At 42.9% G+C, this 17,300-nt stretch overlaps 1 protein-coding gene across 2 annotated transcripts in view; it reads right to left on the reverse strand.

Moving 5' to 3' along the window:
* LOC147449420 (alpha-amylase-like) overlaps positions 1 to 2,433 on the reverse strand; it is a 166,262-nt gene extending 163,829 nt beyond the window's left edge. Inside the window, exon 1 of one of the 2 annotated variants that reach the window (XM_086521867.1) lies at positions 2,001 to 2,433. In XM_086521867.1, the coding sequence (XP_086377993.1) occupies positions 2,001 to 2,357 (357 nt within the window). In that variant the 5' untranslated portion in view covers positions 2,358 to 2,433. The remainder of the gene's footprint in view (positions 1 to 2,000) is intronic. The other variant, XM_086521866.1, reaches the window with a different exon arrangement.
* Positions 2,434 to 17,300: the final 14,867 nt, after the last annotated feature.

Genomic DNA, 17,300 nt, shown 5'->3' on the forward strand with positions numbered 1-17,300 from the left:
TCCAGACGAGAACGGGTTGCACAGTTTTATGAGAAAGAGATTTTGGCAATTATCCATGCTCTTACTTAGTGGAGACACTTTCTACTCGGAGCCGATTTTAGAGTGTTCAATGATCACCAGAGTTTGCGCTACTTCTTATCTTAAAAAGAGCTTTCAGACAAGCAGATGCGGTGGGCAAACGTTTTGTCACAATTTCACTTTCAGATTATGCATGTTCAAGAACAAAAGAATGTGATGGCAAATGCATTGTCTCCTAAGCCATTGGTTTTGGCTATTCCGGCAGTCCATCACCATAGCTTCGAGGATATGGTAGATCAGTACGCCACAGGTCCGGATTGTGCAGACATCTTTGACCAATTAAGTGGGGAAGTGATTGCGGGCTATTTTCTCAAGGAAGACTATTTGATGCGGAAAAAATTGTTGTGTCACAAGCATTGCAAAATAAGGTTTTGACAGAGTGACATTGTCTACCTTTTTTGGGTCATTGCGGCATAGAAACCACCTTGAAAGGTGTGGAGCGGTTTTTCTATTGGCAGAGGCTCAAAAAGGATGTGGACGAGTTTGTTTGCATTTGTTTAGTATGCTAGAAGGTCAAATTTGCAAAGCATAAGACACCAAGTCTTTTGCAACCTTTACCTATACCTAGCCGACCTTGAGAAAGTATAGTATAGGATTTCATTTTTGACCTTTACCTATACCTTTACCAACCTTGAGAAAGTATAGTAATGGATTTCATTTTTGACCTTCCCAAGACTCGGAGTGGGCACGATGGCATTTGGATAGTCATCGATAGATTTTAGCAAGCAGGCACATTTTGTTCCGGTCAACAAGATGGTTAAGCCAAATCATTTAGCTAAACTATTTGTCTCATAGATATTTTGGCTAATGGCATGCCTCAGTCCATAGTTTCAAATAGAGGTCCCCGTTTTACTAGTTTGTTTTGGAGGGCAATTGGGAGAATATTGGTACTCGGTTACAATTCTCGTCTTCTTTTCACCCACAGACAGATGGGCAATCAGCGATAGCAAATTCAGTGCTTCTGGACTTGGCACACTTGAACTCAGATTCGGGTCTGCTCTTCTGTTTTGGATCAGGCTCGCAGCTCATCCTCTTCCTCTTCTGGTTCATATTACATAAGGTTATGCAACATCACCAAGCTGGGACAGTATGCACTTTTTTGCTACATAGGAGGCATCATCTTTTGCATGAGTTTTATACGAAATTACGATGTTTTAGCAAAAAGTGTCCATCACTAAGAATCAAACAAATCTCTGGGCTGGTTTACTTCTAGAGTTCATACATTAGAATCTGTATCCGCCTCACCTAAATTTTCCCTTTCATCAGACATTGATGATCTGTTATAATCTCTCCTCTTGAATGAGTACATGAGAGAAGAATCATTTTCAAAGAGGAAATGGAACATGATGGACAACAACTTTCCAATTTCTCTTTGTGAATACGAAAAAGTATGGCACAAAAAGCATAAATTTCATACTAAACAAAGTACACATAAAGTTCTTTTTTATTTTAGCCATTGCCACTGTGTTGGCATGTGTGTTTCATGCCAACAGTATGTGTATGTAGAAAATCCATACCCATTATCTTTTCAGAAATAGATTTGTAGGTTTATATTCGTATATGAGAAAAGAGACAAACAATAATCCAATTTTCTCTATGTGTGTGCATCCGCATATATCTTCGTGAATGTATTTAAATGGGGGACATCTCCCTTCAGCAGTTTGAGCTCCTATGAGTCTTACTAGCCTTTTTTCAAATTATAATTTGTGTGGGTGTGGGTGTGTGTGTGTGTGTGTGGGGGGGGGGGGGGGGGGGGGGGGGGGGGGGGGGGGGGGGGGGGGGGGGGGGGGGTGGTGGTGGAAAGAGAGAGAGATGTGTGTGTGTGTGTGTGTGTGTGTGTGTGTGTGTGTGTGTGTCAAGTTTATATGCCCGTGGTGTGTGTGGCATGCATGCACACACATCTAAACAAAACATGTACAAACCTGGAACATTATGTGCTCCAATGGCGCAGCAGGATCAGGTCTGCCGGGGCGGACCTGTCCTCCATGGATTTCTGCAGGCTTTGTAAGAGGTTGATCAGCAGTTTGGATCCACCTTTTAGAGAACATATCATCTGGGTGTCGCTGATGACGCAGATGTTGATGTTGGCGGTGATCGAGGGTTGCGACGATGGGCTGCGCAACGCAAAGGGACATTGCCTGGTTCTTGCTGGTGCCATTCTTTGCCTTCCTTGCAGAAAAATGGATGGAATCCGGTAGGAGCTTAACTCTGTCGGGTATTCCCTTGCCTTGTAAGTCTGATTGAGGATCTTTGCAAGTCATAGTACAGAGCGCCTCCATAATCCTGCCTCTGAGAGAGAGAGAGAGAGAGAGAGAGGGAGAGAAGGTGCGGCTGCGCGAAGAAAATTTGAAAGTTAGCAAACGTTCGAAACAAAAAGCATGCGTGACACGTGTCACAATTGCGTCACATGCTCTCAACTCAAGAATGCAGGCTGACGTGGCCCAATCGGAATGACGAGGCAGTGCCAATGTGCACCAAGGCCGATGTCACACTGGGGCAGGCAAATGGAGGACGTGGTGCGATAGCGGGCTGCTATTTGTTCTACAAAAAATGGATTTTGGGCTCTGGGCTATTCATAGTGCGCACATGGGACATTTTGCACATCAGGTTGTTCATTGTTGAATGGGCGACAACCGACTACAGATTTGCGCACATGCAAAGTTTTCAATCATCAATTGCTTTGCTGAATTTGGACGAAGGGATTTGGTAGTTCCATGTCAAAAACATGGCAGCTTTTGCAAGCCTGTGACAACTTCAGACTCCTTCTCACCATCCGAACGAGGTGAACGCTTGCAAACGTAATGAAGGGAGGGCCTCCATTACGATGATACGATCCGTTAGCGAGCAATATCTCTGGGTGCAAAGGAGTGGCGGGTTTTGGCGCTCTCTTCTTGACAGAACAGACGCGGCCTCACGAATGCCCCATGTGTTCCGCATAAGAGGTTCCAAGACCAAGACTACCTTTCAAAAGTAGCATGCAAACATGTTGAATAGACCTTGAGTTCTCACACGCAGCATGAACCAAAGCCCACACACGTGAGGATGAAATCAACCGATGTGGCATGCATAAACAAACATGGCACTAAGTTTAGCACTTAGTAGTAAGACATTTAACATGCATTAGTAGGGCACATTAAGACATAGTTTATTGAGGTGTCCCCGTTCTTGCACAAATTGTTCATTGCCTACAACAATACGCTATGCGCCACTAACTTTTTCCCTCATCATCAAGCTTTCATGTCCACTAACCCCTCCTAGCAGTAGCTCCTACAAGGGTTGGAACCTCTCTTTCGTTCTCGCCTTCTAACTACAACACTTGTATCCAAGATTTGTTAGGGGTGTAAGTAGACGGCCCTCTCCCTCTCATCGTCAAGTATCTCGGTCATCCATCTGGATGTGAAGCAGATGACTTGTCATAAAATCTAATATCTAACTAACCCAAATGTTTTTTTCATATTAAATTGATCATTTAATGTGGGAGAATAAACGGGAACCAGAGTTAGAGCATAGACATGTGCTTATGGATCTATCTTAACACGGGGCCAAAGACAACGGGTCCAAATGAGAGATGCTATGTCAAAGAGCAGTGCTAGCTAATGGAGCTTGAAAGACCTAGGGTTAGCTTCATTAAAGACCGCCAAAGGTTAGTGTTAAAAGTCCTTAAACTTAGGACCTTAGGCAAGCTAGGGTTGTACTTGAGGTGGGAACCCGGCCCAAGCTTGAGGTGCTTGCTCACTAAGGTGCGTCTAGTGCTTGCTGACTAAGGTAAATGAGGCGCTTGTCGTTCTTGTTGACTAAGGTGCTTGAGGTGCTTCATGACTAAGGTGCTTAAGGTACTTGGGGGCTAGGATGCTAGAGGTGCTTGAAGGTCAACATGCATGCCTACAAAGGAGGGGGCGAGCCACATAAGTAGGGGATGAGAGAGAATGACCCAACCCTCACCCAAGGGGAACCCCTTGCTCAAAGAGGCAAATAGGACACATGTCAAGGGCCTAGCTAAGTTTCCCCCATAGTGAGCCTAAAGCTTATTGGATGGCAATGAGAGGGGTCCAATGATAATTTAGCTAATTAAATTAATTGTTTAGGCATTTATCAAGTGCTCTCTCTCAAAAGGGAAAGGAGGACACTTTTCCAACGGCTACCTCTATAACTTGAATTGACCTAGGCTTGTGATTGGCTAGGCTTGAGAGAGCCAACGAGCACAAGGCATGACCTAGAATGAGGGGTCGACCCAAGCAACTAGGGGGCTTGCTTGCAAGATATACTCTCTCTCTCTCTCTCTCTCTCACACACACACACACACTCTCAGTGTGTGAAGTGCAAGGTGCAAGAGCTTCATCTCCTTCTCCAAGCTTGTTGAGAAGTTGAGAGCCTACACCAACACTCTTGACTATGGAATGCAAATCCAACCAAGAGCCATGCTCCAATGCTGAAGCTTGTCATCTTCTCTTTCTTCATTACTATGCTATTATGTTATGCTAAGCAAGAAGAGTGGTGATAAGTGAGGAACTATTTCTTTCTCATAAGAATGTTTCTTCTTCCTCTTCCCTACCCTCATTCCCTGCTAGCTCTCTCCACCTTTGAAGGTGTTTGAGGTCTTGGGACTGAGGCCGGGGACAAGTTAATGCTTCCATTTAGCTAAGCTATGCGCATAATTGTGGTGAATGAAGCTCTCTATCTTCATTGCACCATCAAGGTCTCAAGGAACACAAAGCTTGTATTGTATCAAGTCTCTCTTTATAAAAGAAATTATAATACAAAAGCCTTTTGGAGGGGGGGACCGGATCCACATAAATCCGGTCCTCAACTCTTTCTTGCAAAATATTGTTCATACCAAGTTAATTAAGTATAATGGTTATGTTGCTACCACTAATAATGTTCATCCTCTATTTTCTCAAAGTAGTCTCATAAAAGTGCTCACTACGGTTCTCTTAATTCCGCTATTCTCAATGTTCATAGGCCATTTCCATTACATGACTATTGAGTGTGAAATCGGTGGTTGTGAACTTGGTGTGAAACGAGTACTTGGTATAAACTATGCAAAGTGTTTGCATTTCTATTTAGTAGCATGACCTATGTTATGAAGAGTCAAAGAACCGCTGAGTTCAAGTCCCTCTCAACCCTACTAATGCCCCCCCCCCCCCCCCCCCACCTCCCCTCAAAAAAAAAACAAAAACGAAAACAAAAACAAAAATCATCAATAATCTTTGATAAAGAGGTTGTAAGTTCGAGCCCCTTCAAATGCTATGTGAGGGGTGTGTAATTGTGTGTGCGGGAAGGGAAGGAAAAGAGGAGGAGTCGACACTCAAGGAATGAGTATGTGGGAGATTCCTTTATTACGTATATAACAAGAAGTGAATAATAGAGTTAGTGTGTAGGGTTAGTCAAAAGGGTGGTCACAGTATTTATCCCAGCAATCTCTCACTTATTAAAGGCCTATATGGTTGTAGGTGGCTATGACTAAAGTTAGTATGTACAAGCATGAAGCTTGACAGGTTCAACCTTGTACACATATGTTCACCCTACATCCATTAACTCGATGCAATGTGCAAATTGTTTCATAGCCAAGCTCTTTGTAAGAGCATCCACTAGGTTGTCATTTGTGTGGACTTTGATAGGCTCCAACCACTTAGCCGTCAAAGCATCCCGAACAAGATGATGCCTCACTTCAATGTGTTTCAACTTGGATTGAAACATGGTATTCCTTGCTAAAGCAAAAATGACACTCTCACTATCACAATGCAAAATTGAAATGTGTTAAATGTTTAAATCTCTCACTAAACATACCAACAATATAGTTTCCTTGCTAGCATTTGGAACTACAGTGACACTCTCACTATCACAATGCAAAACTGTAATCTGTTAAATGTCTAGATCTGTAAGAAATAACTCTTCCTACAAATATGAACATATAGCCAAATGTAGACCTCCTACTAGTAGTCTTTACAACTCGCATTATCCTCATCCATGTAACCAGCAATAGATGCATCACCATTATCAAAGCATAAGCACTTGCTCGTTGTACCCTTCAAGTACCTAAGGATGGGTTTCATTGCTATCCAATGTTGCTTGCCAGGATCAGCCATATACCAAGTAATTACTCCCTTTGCAAATGCAATGTTTGGCCTTGTAGCTACCAATAGCATACATGACATTGCCCCCAGCTAAAGAGTATGGTAGACTTTTCATTTATGCTCTCTCAGCATGTGGTGTGGGAGAACTTTCCTTGCTTAGTTTCATATATGCGAGTAGTGGGTACTTGACGCCCCCTACATATTAATGTTGCAAGACCTTGTGGATATAAGATTTCCAAGATAACTCAAGAATTTCCTTTTTTTGTCTTTCTTGATATGCATATTGAGAAAGTGATTTGCTTTTCCCAAATCCTTCATTGCAAAGTTTTACAACATTTGCTTTAATTTGACAATCTCCTAAGTGAACTTTCTTGCAATGAGTATGTCATCTACATATAAAATGAGAATGATCAATGAACCATCATAGGCTTTTCGTGTATACAAGCAATGATCCTCTTGACTCCTTCTAAACCCCTCTGACTGCATAAAAGCATCAAACTTTTGATATCGTTTCCTTGAACCCTACTAAGCCATGTACAACGCTTTTCTGAGTTTGCATACAGGCTCCTCCCTACTAGGCTACTCAAAACCTTTAGGGTGTTTCATGTAAAAATCCTATTCAAATCCCCATAAAGAAAACTTGTTTTCATATCCATTTGGACAAGCTCCATGTCCTCAACTAAGTTGCAATATATGTAAAACATTAAACGTATTATACGCACATATTATACCCGTTTAATGGGTGTATAATATGTTTGACAAAATAAGACAAGTGTACTATACGGGGATACATCATTGAAATTGATCCCCAGAGTTATTTCACTTCACTTTAATTGAATAATTGTTGGTATATATCATGCCGCCGGCGCTTTTCCAACACCATTTCACACAAACAAATATCATTTTATTTTGGGAAAGTAATTCTCTCTCTCTCTCTTTCAATTAGAAATTTGAAAAAAAAAATTAAAAAAAAGATTTAGGTTATTTATAAAATTTAGTTGTTAATTATATCTAAGTTTTATTGTTTATTATATTTTTTACTAGAGTTTGTGTTTTGTGTTTAATTTTTAAAGTATATATTAAAAATTAAAACTTTACTATTTGTATGTCCGAGTTCTCTCACACTTAAAGAGGAGAAGATTAGGATTTTAAGCCTGCATTGGAGTATATACGCACACGCAAAGATGGATACGTATCATAAATAAAAGTTATTTACCTTCATGCAAAAATTAACCTGTTTACTCGCATTGGAGATAATCATTTATTACACTTTAATTTTTTTGAAAAAATTGTGAATTAAAAAAATTGTTTTAGATTTCACTTCCATTAAGCAAAAGGCAAGGCTAATACTTTTAATGTAAAAGTTATAGGCTTAGAGTTCTCGCTTAAGAGACTAGAAACTTTACTCAACTATGCACCCGCACGGGATATAAATTAATGTTTATGATTTTTATTTACAAAGAGTTTGATTTTAGGATTATCTTGTTTCTAAGCTTTTGTGTTATCTCAATATTGCATATTGGGACATGGGCAAAACCATCTACATGCCGCTAAAGAAGTTACCATTTGATTCTCGTCCATTTCCAGCATGGACCTTCGCCACAAGTGAATTGAGTGGCTATTCGCCATCTAAGCCAGGGGTGCCACGGGGTTTTCTAAGCCTAGATGTCTTGTGGTCGATTGGAACTGCTCCTCCGTTGGAAATTGGCTTCTCTAGACTTTGCTTCATTGAATATATCTTTGATCAATTGACCCCTTGAAGTGAAATGTGTGTCCTGCACAGATGTGTCAGCAAGTAGATGTTTGTCCACTCCATCCTCAACAAATCCCATGTCTGTCTCACAAAATTTCACAATTGCAGCTAAAAAGAAGTCCTCCCATATATTCAGCTCATGCGTAATAACCGTGAGGACTCAGGAATGTAGTGCACCCCGTCGGCCATACCAAAAGTGGGAGTGCAATTCAGAGGCAAAGACCCTTCCTCATTCGGGCTTTCTTGCTTGCTTCCAAGTGCTGCATTTGCAACAGAAGCAAGATTTAAGCCTGCATAAAATGTCTCCTTCAGTACCTCTACGCGCTCTTCTTCTAGGTCAAACTGTAACTCCACATCTCCTACCTCTTCCTCTTGTGCCAATGGGAAACTACCAAAATTTGATGACTGGGAAGTCTCCGACTCACCATCGAAGTAACACACAAACCCATGGTTGAATTCCACTAAGCGACACCTTTTAGAATGAGTAGGACATTTTTCTCTGACAAGCAGTGCATTGGAGGGACACTTTTCCACACAGTGATTCAATCTTCTTGCAGCAGCAGGCTTCTCAGGATCAAGATCTGTTGGATGCACAAACCGCTTGCCATCAATTGATAGGGAGCTATCACAAATGACTGCTTCGTACTGTTGCAAATGTGTTTGTAGGTACTCCATCAAGCAATCAATAATCCGATGGATACAAAACTCCGCATTAAACATTAGTGATAGCTCTGGTGCACGGTCATGAACACAGGCGTTGTATAGGAACGTGAACAATTTTTCTTCACATGTATCCTCCCCTACATCGTTCGTCTCTAGTACTATGTTCCATATGTTTAAAAGAAACAGCAAGACAAAGCTACTAATGTATAGTGGACATGACCAATGTGATCATCTTGGTACTATTCATGTTGTACCCACTCCCATTTGGGGTCAGAACCAAGCGAATAGAGGGCTTGAAGGATTCTTCAAGCCCTTCTTTGCTTGGTTTTGACCCAAGAGAATCAGTACGATTCACGGTATCTTTGCATCCATTGAGCACAGAGGTTTAGAACCAAGCAAAGGAATCCCTTGTGCATTGAGAGGCTTGGTCAAAACCATGCAAGAGGCTTAGTTATTCATTCAATACTCTGAAGGTATTTACTCGCTTGGTTCTGACCCGCTTGTTTAGTAGAGTCGAGGATGTGGCAATAGTCAGAACCAAGCGGGTAAGGGTGTAAAGAATCCCCTAAGGCCCATATTCTCTTGATTCTGACCAGGGTGATCATCTTGGTACTATCCACGTATATTTGGGATTAGAAACAATCAAGGAGAGGGCTTGAAGGATTCTTCAAGCCCTTCTTTGCTTTGTAAAACCGCGGGGGACTGGACCATGCAACTCTCCACCCAACCACTCCCTAAATAGGCCTTGCCTGTATAATTTTAGGGATCCCCTTGACCGCATGTCCATCCTGGCCCTTGGCCTGACATTACTCCCCTCTTGGAGAAGCGTTTTCATCCTCGAAAACACAAGTGGTAGTATCTTCGTAAGAACACTGATGTTTTCCTTATTGGCATCCCATACGCGGGCCAATTGTCCCTATGATCGATACCTGGTGCAATGAGGAGGTTCAATGAAACCAAGAGCAACATCTTGATTTTCAACATTGTTGTCCTTTTGCAACCACTTGTATCTAAATGGTAACTCATGATAACTCACGTGAGTATCTTGAAAAGCTCATAGCTATTGAGGGATAGAATAGGGAGTGTCCTCATGTCAGACTTCTAAACATTTTGGAACACACAAAACTACATGTTCACCCCTAATGAAGGTTACATGCCAACATACTTTGTCAGCACACCTACTAAGTCCTTGACTTATGAAACTATTGAAATGGTATTCAACCCCACCACAACAGGTGTTCAAAGTTGAAAACCTAACCTAAGCAAATTCTAGAATAGGGAGATAATCACATATTCAGAATGTGTTGTGCTAACATATGCTCTTAGCAGATCCTTTAGCAAGAAATACTTGTAAGCTGCCCATCCAATGCGGGATGAATAGCAGCAATAAGGGTGAAGCACTTTCCCCAACCACTTACAGACAGTCTTCCACGACTGACGATAAACTATGACTCAAGCATTGAGTATCTAGCCATATACGCAATATGGAATGGAGACAACCAACTAGGTTGCAAGCGGATTGGAGTGGAGTAAGCTCATAGAGGTTAGACCAACCAACTACAAACACCCATCCTGAACCATTACCTTGTATGGTAGGGTGTAAACTCATACTAAATCTGCAAGAGAGATTGCACTAGCAGTGCAAAAGGTGCAGAAAGAATAAAGTGCATGAATTTGCATGCCGCTCCAAATAAATTTGTGTTAAACACTAGGGCCCATAACACCTAGTGTGCATGCATTTAACACAAACATATCCAAACCGCAATTCCATGACGGGAATTTTCACGATACGTACGTGAAAGTCTTGCAACAAAGTTGGACCATAATAGAATGTGACAACCCGGTCACACCTAGGTACCAACCATGAGACATTCTCATGAACGTAGCATACTTTGCAACAAAGGTTGGACCATAACAAAATGTGACAACCCAGTCACACCTAGGTACCAACCATGAGACATTCTCATGAATGCTATATGTAGAAACGACCCTCCGTTAAGGTGGTTTCACAGCACTTGTAACCGCAATAAGTCTGTACTTAGTACCCGACAATTTTTGCCACTGAAATTGTGCCTGATACTGTGTGCTTCAAATGGCCTAATGAACGGATGCGACCAGCACCTAAGGACTTCGTCGTAACACATCATTAGGAATTGGACACCAGTATCAGTCCCAGAGACTCATATTCGCCACATGTGGAATATGTCTCAAATAAGGATGTCAGGAAAAGTGACATCCATCAAGTACGTAGTGTACTTGTGTGTGGAGGTAACTGCAAACACTCTGCGACAAGAGTGAGAGGGACCCTCATTATCATTGCTCCACACTGGCTAAACCAAACTCCTTGAGTTCCTAGACCATGTTGTATCCCATGTGACAACATGTGACAAATTGAACCTGACAAGTGGGTTCATAACAACATAATGTATAGTGAACACTACGGCCCAAAATACTTTGTTCTGACATGCCCTTAGCATGGCTCTGAATTAGTCAAGCGTATTAAAAAAAACCAAGCAAAGAATACTAAAAAATGGAATAACACCAAATCAATAGATGCGTACCTGGAGATTTGAACTTAATGTTCACTTATCCGTATTCAAATGCATCGGATCACGTCGTCCACTTGTGAAAAAACCAAGAAACATTGCACTAGAAACCCTGGGTGTTGTCTTCGCAATCCAAGCTCGTTGGTTAGAATCTACGTAGTCAAACCCCTTGGTAAGACCCTTTGTAGAAACTGCTCAACTAGAAGGTAATAGTAACGAACATAATCAACTGTGTACAGAATGATTGGAATCGACTTGAAAAGTTGAAGTCGTCCGCTACCGCATGGTAAATTGCGGAATTCTTTCCTTGAAAGTATAATGGGAATAGATCAAACTTTGATCCTCAATGCCTATGGGATGATTTAGCAATAACCCGTCGAGTCTTACCCCCAAAACAGTATGTCCATAGACACTCCGTAGTGCTATAGAGGGAGCAGGAGATCCACACAAGGGAAATTCCTAGCTCTTATGGACAGCCATGATATCTCATCTGATTGGTGCATCTATACTCTGTGGTAGGGATCAGCTGATGTGAGTTTAAGATTATCAGAAACTCAACTCAGCCTCGCACTAAAAACATGTAGTGCTTACAGAACACCCAAAAGATCTGTAATGGCAAGACTCTTACTTGGCCATTAACATCAATGGGGACTCCATTGGGTAGATGAGTTCAAGATGAAGAACAATCACCCAAGAAATATCAACAGTTGGGTCTTACCCTAGATCTGACAATGGCTCTTAGCCAGCTTGTGTGGCTCATAGCCCTTATGTCAATTAGTAATCAATCGACGAACAGATGAAGACTAAGTTGGATGGCTTCTTGGCCAATTTCTAGCTGAGAGTTAGAGCACCTTGGCTCAGGCTGACTCACAAGCAAAACATGTAGCAAAACCGTCTTAGAAAATTTGCATTATTCTTCGAGAGAATTAAGAGAGAGAAAAAGAGAGCATGCTGGGCTGAGGAAATTTCCTTAAATGACTATAACGTGTAAACCCAATCTGGGTTCTCTGACGCATCTTATGCCTGACTTGCAGCTTATCGTATAAGCATTCCACAGTTTTTTGGTATGACTCTCTCATTGAGAGAGGTAATAGAAAAACACAAAACTCATCTTGACCCACCTACCTTGCAGGGGTCGTGATTGTATGAGGACGACTTAGTATTGGCACTTTGCCTGTGAAATAAGTCCTAGATTTAGTTGCCTTTTAGTGTTGTTATGTGTTGATAGCAACCAACAATCATGTTAAACAATCCATCACTTAATCTGTCCTTGACAGAGTTGCGAGTGTGATAGCGAAAGCGTGATCCATGAAGCGGTGGAATCCATGCCACCTGGCTAGCATGCCTTGCATACAGAGTTTTAAGAATATGTCTAAATAGTGATGGCCTCAAATGTGGGAGCCAAAACCATAAGTTCCTTGCACAGTTTAGACTGGTAGGGATTCTGTGAGCTGATATTCCCTATTTTGCCAGTTTTGCAAACTTGTGTGCCAATGCCCTTGATTCCAAGTGAATGGGCAGTATCTTGGCATAAGGGAGAAGCCTTGCTGCGTGTAAAATTGCCAAAGCACTTTGCTTGCACAACGACTGTAATTGCCAAGTAAAGTTTAAACATAAAAAAACGAAGAAAAACTTAAACTTGGCTAACCTGGTCATCCAACTGCCACCAGTTGTCATGAAATATGGAAAGAGAAACTCACTCTGAACCGTCTCATAGCCATATCTACTATGAGGGAGAGTTGGCGCATATGCATATACGCCTTCTTATGTCATATACATCCGTCCTGTACGGAATGAAATAACCTGCAAACATTTTACCATATCCTTCCCAAGTTGTATGCTCATAGCATATGCCGAACATGGGAAGTCGTAATGCAAGATGCATAACTGGAAGCCTTGCGTCACATAAGTTCATCAAATGTAACCTGAGTGCTCATAGCTAGTAGATGCTCTTGTTGACAAACAGATGTCTGAGCAAAAAAGACTCGACCTTGTCAAAAGTTCATAGAGAATCAGCCTTGCCAGATTTTGCTACTGAGTTAGAATCATAAGATTGCCCAATAATGAGAGAGGTATTATCTGCAGCTGAGCTATCAAATGTCAATGACTGTCCAATATGGCTTGATCAAAGCAACCTTTGCTTGACAAGTTGGCATTGGGAAAATTCATATGGTGGTCAACATTGCATTCAGCTCATAGCTGTGAGTGTCAATGTTTTTTCCACCATGCTTTATGTACCTATGTTGCTTGCTCCCTAGCAAGCTACAATGGCTTGGAAATGATTATGCATCCAATGCAGAGCCGTGCTCCCAAAAATCTCGCTTTCCGCCGCTTTGAGATAGCAAAACGAGGAGAGATAAAAAAGTAACAACCGACGTAAAACACAAGATGGTGTATTGAAGGATCGATATAGAGAGCCTTGCTCCTGGAATGTATCGTATGGTAGACAGTTGCTTGAAATCATAATTACCGATTGGCCTTGCCGAATACCATAATCGGATAGTTTATAGGCCCTGCCTAGCTTGCCATGGTTGTCAAAAAACCGTGCATGTAACCATTGACGAAAAAGCATCGGATGTCATGCAAAAGCGATCGGTGTCCTCTGAGTGATGCCTTGCATCAGATCTCAAATCCATGTCTCAGCAAGAAGCCTTGCTTCTGGAGAATCATGGCTTACACATTGCATTTCTTTGGAAATTTTTGCACATAACAGGTGCAAAAATTTGGCAGCATAGGCGACCCTGAGCCAACGGATGCGAGGCTCGTCCGGCAGCCGGTCGATGCTCTTGGCCCGTGGGGAAACACCCCTAGGTGGGGTGTGTGGCTCAATTTAGGGCACTAAATTGTTTTAAAAAAAAAAACAAACAAACAAATGAAATACCTGCACAGTAACCTGCCGCCTGCGCGATTCGGAAGAAGAAGCATGAGCTCGGTATGAGCCGCCGTTGGGGTCGCAACTGAAACAAAATCTACTTAGAAACCCTGCGCGATTCCAACGAACCAGGCGTTACCCGATTTGGTGGAGCTCGAAAATCTAAAACTTCCCGGCTTAGAGTGGCTACACGTGAGCAAGAGCCTCAGCTTCCCTTTCCTCCCCGACTTGGGACAGCAACACGCGGTTTTGGTTTTTCGATGTCCATGCAAGAGGCCATGCAAGCCATGCATGCCTGCATGCAATCCTCCTCCATCTTTCTTGCGCCCTCTTGAGTTATGTTGCCAAAACAACAAACGCCCTCCTCCTAGGCGGGAGAGGGAGAGAGATTCTGAGAGAGAGGGAGAGATCCATGCTTAGAGGGAGAGAAATCCCTGTCTTCTCCTCCCCCATGGATCCACCTTCCCCCTTCCTCTCCACCTTGCTCTGATACCAATGTAAAACCGCGGAGGACTGGACCATGCAACTCTCCACCCAACCACTCCCTAAATAGGCCTTGCCTGTATAATTTTAGGGATCCCCTTGACCGCATGTCCATCCTGGCCCTTGGCCTGACATGCTTGGCTCTGACCCATGAGAATATATCCGTACAATTCACGGTATCTCCGTGTCCATTCGGCACAAAGGGTCAGAACCAAGCGAAGAAGGGCTTGAAGAATCCTTAGTTATTCATTTAATACTCTTCGCTTAGTTTTTCATTTAATATTCTGTTTGAGAATAGTTGGCTTAGTTATCAATAATTGATAACAAAGCCTCATGTGCCCATACCCTATCTAAGCCCACTCACTCACGATGCCCAAACATGAGAAACCATAGCCTTGCACAATCAGACAAGGGGTCATTATTCCACTATGCTTTGGACCTCACAACTATGCATGGAGAATCTCAACCCATTGTTATTGTTCTCCGACCTTAACGACTACTCTCCCCTTGTGCCCTAACCCCATGAGGAAAGCGCGCACAGACGTGAAACAACAAGGTAGAGGAGAGCTAGCCGAGGGGGGGGGGGGAGAGAGAGAGAGAGAGAGAGAGAGAGAGAGAGAGAGAGAGAGAGAGAGAGAGAGACTGTCTTTGCAATATCCAATGGCACCGAGGTGGATGGGGATATACAGGTAATAGCAGACACAAAGCTTTGGAGGTCACTAAGAGCACGATCGCGAATGGTGGTTGAGAGCAAGATCGCAAAAAGGTGAAGGCAAGAGCAAGATTGCAAAAAAGGCAAGGCCGATCTATTTCTCCTATTTGGAGAAGGTGATGCTGACCACATTTCCAAAAGGACACGTGGGTTGGCTATCACACGAGGACAACTAGTGTAAACACAATAAACGGACCATATTCTCATGTAGTACGATCCACCAAACATCATGAAAATAGAAATGATGCTCATTAAGGAGTCACATGGTCCAAAATTTAGAGGTATGTAACCCCGTCTTCAAGCGTCAGCCTGCTTGCGGCTCACATTCTAACTCTACCCCCGTCCCAGCTGAGCCTTTGTGCATTGTGCAAACAGTAAATGGACAAGTACTCCCACCCACTTGCCGCGTCCTCTTTTGCCGCAATTTGTTGATGCAGATCTACCTCTACATAGTGCTCAGGTATCCTATCATTCTTTTCTGCAGTTCAAATTTAAAAGGTCAGTACAACACGAATAGGGGCGGTAAAACTGTGTTTCGTGCTTCGATTCGCTTGGTACTGACCATCTTCCTTGCAATTGTGTTTTTGTTGTGTTGTTTGAGGATATATTTTTCTTTTTTGCAGTTCAAATTTGTGTTTGACGGGTGGATCCCCTTATGTGAAAGTAACATTCGCTCACATAATGTGGTTGTTTCTTTGTTATGATGTTTGTAGAGATGGCTCATGGAAAGGCCACACCTAGAAGGGTGATAGGTGAGTCCTTGCATGCTCAAGCAAGAAGACACCGATACGAGGTGCACAAATGCGTCCTAGAGGAGCTGCGTAGGATCAAAAGGCACATGCAACCAGCCATTCCAAGGCTTCCCTTTCAACGAGTGATGTGAGAGATATGCAAGAATTGAACAGTGGACATGCAATGGCTAGCAATGCTCTTCTCTACCTGCTGGAGATTGTAGAGGATTACCATGTTGAATTTTTCAGTGATGGATACATCCTAGCGCCCCATGCGCATCATGTCACCATTATGCCCAGGGATTCTGACACCCTCTGTAGGTTGTATTTCCGCTATGATGGGCTGCTTCAGTCGGTGCCAATCCGGGACAGCAGGACAATGGATATTCTAAACAACCCCCCCCCCCCCCCCCCCCCCCTCCCCCCTCTCCATTCTCTTGCACGATAGGTAGAGCCTTCGAGGGTTGAGAGAAACAGACGCACAAGATCACGTATCGAGAGGGAGGAGCCTGAGCACATCATAGAGGAGCCTGCAAAGGTAGAGATAGAGCCCAAGCTTGCATAGGTATAGATAGAGACCATCAAGAAAGAGCAACCCGGTTTAGAGCCTGAGCCAACGAGAGAGGAACCCGCAGAGGTAGAACCAGAGCCCAGCAAGGAGGAAAGAGAGGATCCCACAACCCTTCAGCCAGAGTCCACCAGGGAGAACCCTGCCAATTCAGACCCTGAACCCGTAAGAGAAGAGCCCGGTGAGATAGGGCCAGAGTCTGCTCAAGAGAAGCAACAAGCAAGTACCTCTTTGCAAGGGCCAGCCAGCGAAGAGCAAGAACGGGTCCAAGAAGACTGGCATATTGTAGAGCAGATCAACAAAGAAAACAAAGAGGAGCTACAAATGCTTGTCAATTCAGCACCTCTTCGAGCACATATTCCTCTTCTCGGATGATCAGAGGCGGCCTACATTATCAACCTCGATCGACGATAAGATTTTCTCTACATGCGCGACTTCTCCAACGCCAATGCAACGGATGCAGTCGTCCATATTGCTATGTGGTAAAGGTAAGGTTCATTATGTGACATTGTCAAGGTCAATACCAAGCGAATAGGGACCCTTAAAAATTTACAAGGTTGCTATTCGCTCGGTATTGACCTTAGTTTGAGGTCAGTACCAACCAAAAAGAGACACTTGGATATCTCTAAGGCACCTAATCGCTTGGTATTGACCCGGGTCAAAACCAAGCGATTAGGGACTTATATGACCATTTCAAGATCTATATTCTCTTCGTTCTGACCTATCTCTATATATCCGGTAACCATTCTAAAGGATAGTTCTTTTTCATGTCATGCACGCTATTTTGCTTCTGTCTGCGAATGTGCAAGAAAAAATCTAT

This window comes from Adiantum capillus-veneris, chromosome 10 (assembly GCF_014529385.1).
Source record: "Adiantum capillus-veneris isolate H3 chromosome 10, ASM1452938v2, whole genome shotgun sequence".
Lineage (NCBI taxonomy): Eukaryota > Viridiplantae > Streptophyta > Polypodiopsida > Polypodiales > Pteridaceae > Adiantum > Adiantum capillus-veneris.